This window comes from Coregonus clupeaformis, unplaced genomic scaffold (genome assembly GCF_020615455.1).
Source record: "Coregonus clupeaformis isolate EN_2021a unplaced genomic scaffold, ASM2061545v1 scaf0614, whole genome shotgun sequence".
Classification (NCBI taxonomy): Eukaryota; Metazoa; Chordata; class Actinopteri; order Salmoniformes; family Salmonidae; genus Coregonus; species Coregonus clupeaformis.
In genome coordinates, this window is record NW_025534069.1 from 1,502 (window position 1) to 10,000 (window position 8,499).

The 8,499-nt window shown below is 46.6% G+C and overlaps 1 protein-coding gene across 1 annotated transcript in view; it reads left to right on the forward strand.

Moving 5' to 3' along the window:
* The first annotated feature begins 755 nt into the window (after positions 1-755).
* Positions 756-8,499, forward strand: part of LOC121568066 (cingulin-like protein 1) — a 31,545-nt gene continuing 23,801 nt past the window's right edge. Inside the window, exons 1-6 of the mRNA XM_045216125.1 lie at positions 756-773; positions 1,996-2,208; positions 2,379-2,486; positions 7,563-7,661; positions 7,809-7,913; positions 8,473-8,499. The exon at positions 8,473-8,499 is cut by the window's right edge and continues 126 nt beyond it. Coding sequence (XP_045072060.1) covers positions 756-773; positions 1,996-2,208; positions 2,379-2,486; positions 7,563-7,661; positions 7,809-7,913; positions 8,473-8,499 — 570 coding nt within the window. The remainder of the gene's footprint in view (positions 774-1,995; positions 2,209-2,378; positions 2,487-7,562; positions 7,662-7,808; positions 7,914-8,472) is intronic.

Consider the following 8,499-nt stretch of genomic DNA (forward strand, 5'->3'; position numbering starts at 1 on the left):
GGTAGGCAATTTGCCTTGCAGCCACACAAACAACTTGGTGGATCCGCATTGTGGATGGAACTACTGGCAAATTGGCTGGCATACCTTGGACGGCTTTCTCGATGGCCTCGTCTTCAATGAAGTAAAGCTTGATGGCAGTGTTGTTCTCCTCTAAGACCCTGTACAGAGTATGAGCATTTGGGATGTCACATCCTTGACTTATCAGCCTGTCTGCGGTTCTTTTAGGGTTGCACCAACACCATCGGTGCTCCCTTCCCATGTCCAGGAGAATTACCTGACCACCGGCGCGCGGATGTCCCTCACCTTCCTCTCTATGTGTGTTTCCTTTCTGCTGCTGTTTTTTCCATTGTTGAATCCCTGAAATTGTAGGTCAAGGTCAAGTCAGATGACCTGCTTACTCTTCAAGACTAAATATTGTATCCTTTTAATCACTATGTAGTAAAATGAACATGAACTTGCAGATAATACTCCTAAATATGTCAATGTATATAGGAGAGAGAACAAATTAATTGTCACTTTTTTTAAGTTATTATTTTCAAAAATTCCTCGTACTTTTAGTTGATACTGTAAAACCGTAAACAACAAACATTCAACAAGAAAATATGATTGGTATTAAGCAATATACATTAAATATTGCTAAGATTTAACAGCTATTCAACCCTGTAACAGCCATTCAACCCCGTAACATTGAAAAATGTGATGGGGTTGAATGTGACAGGGTTGAAGATTTTGTGCTAATCTGTTGCTAATTCGGGATGCTAGCAGCTAGCAGTGTGCCACATGGCCTTATTCAACAAAAGACATTGTTATACTTCATAGCTATAAAACAATTCTTGGTGAAATCTTAACTATGAATTCCCCCCAACAGAGTTGAATACCTGAGATTGACAAAGCCCATATGTGCTTAAAAACATGAAATATTTATAAAAAGTGAGAGAGCAGCTTACCACTTGTCACACCAGGCCTCTCTGAAGACTTGTATGATGTCACTTCTCATAAATGATGTCCACAGGATCAAACCATTATTTAATTGTGAGTGGGGGTATTGTTGCGTTACGGGGTTGAAAGAAATACAAGGACAGGGGTAAAAGCCTGAATTTCTCAGAAAATAAAATGTCTTATGCTGAGAAAATGGATTATGCATAATAAGGGGGCATATACAATTAATTTAACAAAAAAAAAGCATTATTATTTAACACTGTGTACTCAAAATGATTCACGCCATTTGCATGATGGTCAATAGGGACAGGCGAAATTCTTAATACTCCTAAGAAAAGCAAACATATAAGTATTGAAATTCATCTCTGTTTAAAATCATATTCTCTACTCCATATTAAAAACATGTAAAACTTTGAAATGTTGTAATTTAAGTGTAGTTTGATAAATGTTCTGACAAGTTATAACACTAGTACATCTTGGGACACTGACAATACTGAAATGTCACCGAATCTGTAGAATGACCCGTCTGTGTTAGGACCTGGCCCAGGTTAACTGAGTGTACTTGTCTGTGTTAGGACCTGGCCCAGGTTAACTGAGTGTACTTGTCTGTGTTAGGACCTGGCCCAGGTTAACTGAGTGTACTTGTCTGTGTTAGGACCTGGCCCAGGTTAACTGAGTGTACTTGTCTGTGTTAGGACCTGGCCCAGGTTAACTGAGTGTACTTGTCTGTGTTAGGACCTGGCCCAGGTTAACTGAGTGTACTTGTCTGTGTTAGGACCTGGCCCAGGTTAACTGAGTGTACTTGTCTGTGTTAGGACCTGGCCCAGGGTTAACTGAGTGTACTTGTCTGTGTTAGGACCTGGCCCAGGTTAACTGAGTGTACTTGTCTGTGTTAGGACCTGGCCCAGGTTAACTGAGTGTACTTGTCTGTGTTAGGACCTGGCCCAGGTTAACTGAGTGTACTTGTCTGTGTTAGGACCTGGCCCAGGTTAACTGAGTGTACTTGTCTGTGTTAGGACCTGGCCCAGGTTAACTGAGTGTACTTGCCTGTGTTAGGACCTGGCCCAGCTGCGGTTGGACTTCCAGGGGCTCATTCAGGTGCAAGAGGAACAGGAGGAGGTGCTACACTGGAGGGAGAGGGAGCTGACCGCCCTGAAGGGAGCGCTGAAGGAGGAGGTGGAGAGCCATGACAAGGAGCTGGGCATTATGAAGGAGGTGTACGGCAAGGAGGTGCAGAAGCTCCGTGAGGAGGTGGAGGAGGTGAAAGAGGTAACGATGGGAGAGACAGGGTGGCAGATTGAGTTGAGTTAAGTTGAGTAGAGTTGAATTGAATTGAGTTGAATTGAACATCCCAGTCAGTGGCTCATTGGCGTAACTTAATTTCCCACTGAACATACTGTATCCTGTGTGTATTCTGACTCCCTCTGTCTCCCTGTCAGAGTAACACAGTGCTGGGCCAGGAGAAGAAGGAGGTGGAGGAGGAGAGAGGGGAGGCCCGGGGCCAGGTGAAGGAGCTGATCCAGGAGAGAGAGGAGCTTAGGGGACAGGTACTGGGGCATGATGTACTACAATACCCATAATGATGTACTACAAAACCCATAATGATGTTCTACAATACCCATAATGATGTACTACAGTACCCATAATGATGTACTACAAAACCCATAATGATGTACTACAATACCCATAATGATGTACTACAATACCCATAATGATGTTCTACAGTACCCATAATGATGTACTACAATACCCATAATGATGTACTACAATACCCATAATGATGTACTACAATACCCATAATGATGTACTACAATACCCATAATGATGTACTACAATACCCATAATGATGTACTATAGTACCCATAATGATGTACTACAATACCCATAATGATGTTCTACAATACCCATAATGATGTACTACAATACCCATAATGATGTACTACAGTACCCATAATGATGTACTACAATACCCATAATGAAGTACTACAATACCCATAATGATGTACTACAATACCCATAATGATGTACTACAATACCCATAATGATGTACTTCAATACCCATAATGATGTACTACAATACCCATAATGATGTACTACAATACCCATAATGATGTACTACAATACCCATAATGATGTACTACAATACCCATAATGATGTACTACAATACCCATAATGATGTACTACAATACCCATAATGATGTACTACAATACCCATAATGATGTACTACAATACCCATAATGGTCTCAGAGAAAACATTTTATATTTGACTAAAATCCATGCCACTCCATTTAGTACGAGATGTTACTTTATGTTTAGGTTACATTACATTGGCCTACGTAAATCCGGGACACTTAGATTAGTATGATATGTTACCTTTGGTATGACAGTAGGCTACTTAAGGAAAAAACTAAAAGAGGGTGGTTGTTCGGGGTGGATGTGTTGATGTGTAACGCGAACATCTAGCAATCCAATGTTGCATGTTTGAATCTCATCACGGACAACTTTAGCAACTTTTAAACGACTTACTACTTAGCATGTTAGCCAACCCTAACCCTAACCTTAACCCTTTAATCTATCTCCTAACCTTAACACCTACACTGTAAAAAATAAATAAAAATGAAATATAGATTTTTCATTTAACTAATTATTATTTAGTAACTGGTTCCACAGCCTTTTTTAGTTTACTCAACTTTTCGGTCAAAGTTTTACCTGAACTTGGAAGTTTTTAGTTGGCCCAAACTTAGCTCCAACTTGAGAAAACTTAGGCTAGGGACACCCACACATTCAAATAGAGATTTGAATACAATGTTTTCAACTTACATATTTGACACACGTTGACATTGTGCATGTTTTACAGTAATTCATATGCAACACGTCCTCACAAGCTCTTGGTCCACAGCATTACTATCTTCCTGCTACCATGATGTGTCAATGACTGAATTCACTTGTATTCCTACACTTTGCATTTCAAAGTAAATCTCAGCCTTTTCAAACAATTGTATTTATTATAGTGATTAAGGAGTAACATTAAAACAGAAAAACCCTGAAATAAGTCAATAAGTAAATAAATTAAATGATGAGAGAATAGTCAGATTACCTGAAAACTGACAAAACATGGTGGCGTAGCAGGAAGATCAGAATACTGTGAACAAAGAGGTTGTGAGTTCAAATCCCAGATGAGGAAGGTGTTGAATAACATTTACTGCATCAACGAACATCCACAATGTCGTTGTGTGTGAAATATGTATGTTGAAAACATTGTATGTTAAAAGCACTGTGTGTGTCCCTGTCACACTCTGGCTCCGGGACTTGTATTTTGAGTCAGGGTGTGTTCGTTTTGTTGGGTTTTGGGTAGGTTATGTTGTGTTATTGGGTGTGTTTGGTTTTGTTGGTTTTGATTAGTCATGTGACTCCCAATCGGAGGTAACGAGTGTCAGCTGTCGGCTCGTTATCTCTGATTGGGAGCCATATTTAAACTGTGTGTTTTCACCTTGTGTTTGTGGGTTTTTGTTCCGTGTTCAGTCTTTGTACTGTTGGACTTCACGTTTTCGTTGTTTATTGTTTTTCGTGTTGCACTTTATTAATAAAGTCATGTTCACTTCAAACAGCTGGTTTGGTCTACTCCTTTGAAGACGTTCGTGACAGAAAAACCCACCATAAAAGGACCAAGCAGCGTGTCAAGCGGCAACAGGATCCACCTACACAGGATTTATATCCACCCATAAAGGATTCATGGACATGGGAGGAGATTCTAGATGGTAAGGGGCCTTGGGCACAACCGGGAGAATATCGCCGTCCTCGTGAAGAGCTGGAGGCAGCTAAAGCCGAGAGGCGGCGATATGAGGAGGCAGCACGGAGGCAAGGCTGGAAGCCCGAGAGAGTACTACCCAAGAATTTCTTGGGGAGGAAGCGCCGGGTAAGGAGAGAACGCTGGTGGATGTCCTCCTCGGCTGGGGACATATTACGCAGGAGGAGGCCGTCCGGTACCGGAGGGCGATGGGAAGGGGGGAGAACCTGGCAGGAGAGGAACAACGGCATCAGCAGGGCCATCGTCGGAAGGACGAGAGGCAACCCCAAAAAAATTTGGGGGGCACATGGTTGGGCGCCTGGGCAGCAGGAGGCGCCACAGGGAGATGTGGAGAGAAGGCTATCGGATTACGGGAGCCATTGGCGAGTAGAGGGAGGGAAGTTGTTGTGGCACGGCGTGAGAGACTGAGGTGTGTTACCAGTCCGGTCCGGCCCGTTCCTGATCCCCAGTTAAGGCCAGTGGTGTGTGTTCCCGGTACAGACCGGCCTGTTCCTACTCCACGCACCAGGTCCACGATGTGCGTCACCAGCCCAGCCCGGCCTGTTCCTGCTCCACGCACGAAGCCTACGGGGTGCGTCGCCAGCCCAGCCCGGCCTGTTGCTGCTCCCCGCACTAGCCCTGAGATGCGTGTCCTCAGCCCGGGACCACCAGTTCCGGCCCCACGATCAGGCCTACAGTGCGTCTCAGCCGGCCAGAGTCTGCCGTCTGCCCAACGGCGCCTGAACTGCCCGTCTGCCCAACGGGCGCCTGAACTGCCCGTCTGCCCATCGGCGCCTGAACGCCCGTCTGCCCAACGGGCGCCTGAACTGCCCGTCTGCCCAACGGCGCCTGAACTGCCCGTCTGCCCAACGGGGCGCTTGAACTGCCCGTCTGCCCAACGGCGCTAAAGCCGCCCGTGACTGAGCCTGCAAAGCGCCCGTCTGCCAGAGCCTTCAGAGCCGTCCGCCAGACCGGGAGCCGCTAGAGCCTTCCCGCCAGACAGGAGCCGCTAGAGCCTTCCGCCAGACAGGATCAGCCAGAGCCTTCCGCCAGACAGGATCAGCCAGAGCCTTCCGCCAGACAGGATCAGCCAGAGCCTTCCGCCAGACAGGATCAGCCAGAGCCTTCCGCCAGACAGGATCAGCCAGAGCCTTCCGCCAGACAGGATCAGCCAGAGCCTTCCGCCAGCCATGAGCAGCCAGATCCGTCAGCCAGCCGCGAGCAGCCAGATCCGTACAGCCAGCCATGAGCAGCCAGATCCGTCAGCCAGCCATGAGCAGCCAGATCCGTCAGCCAGCCATGAGCAGCCAGATCCGTCAGCCAGCCGCGAGCAGCCAGATCCGTCAGCCAGCCAGTGAGCAGCCAGATCCGCCAGAGCCGTCCAGCCAGGATCCGGCCAGAGCCGCCCAGCCAGGATCCGCCAGAGCCGTCCAGCCAGGATCCGCCAGAGCCGGACCAGCCAGGATCCGCCAGAGCCGTCCAGCCAGGATCCGCCAGAGCCGTCCCAGCCAGGATCCGCCAGAGCCGTCCAGCCAGGATCCGCCAGAGCCGTCTAGCCAGGATCTGCCAGAGCCGTCCAGCCAGGATCCGCCAGAGCGGTCCCAGCCAGGGATCCGCCAGAGCCGTCCAGCCAGGATCCGCCAGAGCCGTCCAGCCAGGATCCGCCAGAGCCGTCCAGCAAGGATCCGCCAGAGCCGTCCAGCCAGGATCCGCCAGAGCCGTCTAGCCAGGATCTGCCAGAGCCGTCCAGCCAGGATCCGCCAGCCAGCCAGGATCCGCCAGAGCCAGCCAGCCAGGATCCGCCATTCAGTCCGGTGCTCCCCCTTAGCCTGGTGCTGCCTCTTATCCTGGTGCTGCCCCTTAGTCCGGTGCTACCCCTTAGTCCGGTGCTGCCCCTTAATCCAGGTGGGTTAAATTGGAGGGTGGTCATTTGGAGGAGGCTACGAGAGTGGGTAGTGACTATAGTGGGGTGGTGGTCAAGCCCGGAGCCGGAGCCGCTCCGAGGAGCAACACCCACCCAGCCCTCTATTGTGGGTTGTGAGGCGTGGTCGCAGTCTGCGCCTTTAGGGGAGTACTGTCACACTCTGGCTCCGGGACTTGTATTTTGAGTCAGGGTGTGTTCGTTTTGTTGGGTTTTGGGTAGGTTATGTTGTGTTATTGGGTGTGTTTGGTTTGTTGGTTTTGATTAGTCATGTGACTCCCAATCGGAGGTAACGAGTGTCAGCTGTCGGCTCGTTATCTCTGATTGGGAGCCATATTTAAACTGTGTGTTTTCACCTTGTGTTTGTGGGTTTTTGTTCCGTGTTCAGTCTTTGTACTGTTGGACTTCACGTTTCGTCATTGTTTATTGTTTTTCGTGTTGCACTTTATTAATAAAGTCATGTTCACTTCAAACGCTGCGCTTTGGTCTACTCCCTTTGAAGACGTTCGTGACAGTCCCTAGCCAAAGTTTGGGCCCACTAAAAATGTTAAGTTCAGGTAACACTTTGACTGAAAAGTTGAGTGAAGAAAAAATGGCTGTGGAACCAGTTACTAAACATTTATTAGTGGAATCATCAAGATTTTTTTTTTTACAGTGTAACCTAACGTGGCATATCATACTAAAGCAGTTGAATGTAATAAATCATACTAAACGATCAAGACGTAGGATACTAGATGTCCTACAATTCATATTATATTGTACTACCGCTATTACATTGGTAGCCCAATGTAATGTAGCCTAACATATCATACTAAATGGAGTGGCGCCGACTTTAGTAAATATTATACGTTTTGCTCTGAGACCAGGTTGTCCCGAAGCTGACATAATGTATCCCATCTCTACACTAACCCAGGTGGAGGAGCTGGAGAGCAGGGTGGAGAAGCTCAACCTCGTCATCAAGGAGTCCAAATCTCTGCAGAGACAGTTGGTGAAATGCATAGAGCAACTCAAGGTGAGGCAGGGAGAGGGAGGGAAATACAGACTCTCAATGAAGTAGGATGTTCTTTAAAATGCATCCTCAAGTGTTGAAATATCAACTGAGTTTTTAGATAGAGTGTATCCTAACGTAATAATACAATACTAAAATGTGATCCCACAGAGAGAGAAGCAGCAGGTTGAGGGGACGCTAGCGGAGGTGAGGGACAAGGAAGAGGACCTGTGCCAGGCAAACAAAGCCCTACTAATAAGGCTGGAGAACGTACAGGTGAAATAAATACATTTACATTTACATTTTAGTCATTTAGCAGACACTCTTATCCAGAGCGACTTACAATTAGTGAGTGCATACATTATTTTTTTTCATACTGGCCCCCCATGGGAATCGAACCCACAACCCTGGCATTGCAAACATCATCCCTGCCGGCCAAACCCTCCCCTACCTTGGATGACGCTGGGCCAATTGTGCGCCGCCCCATGTAGGCTTGTTGTAAGATTCCAACTTTATACAGGGAAACAACTCTTCAAAATAGTTCCAACTTTATACAGGGAAACAACTCTTCAAAATAGTTCCAACTTTATACAGGGAAACAACTCTTCAAAATAGTTCCAACTTTATACAGGGAAACAACTCTTCAGAATAGTTCCAACTTTATACAGGGAAACAACTCTTCAAAATAGTTCCAACTTTATACAGGGAAACAACTCTTCAAAATAGTTCCAACTTTATACAGGGAAACAACTTGGACAACCTGTTGTTTTCTCCTTCTCCTTAGTTTCTCCACACACTAACACAGTCCTGTTTATGTGTTTCTTCCCTCTCCCAGAGCGAGCTGACCCAGCTGAACCACCAG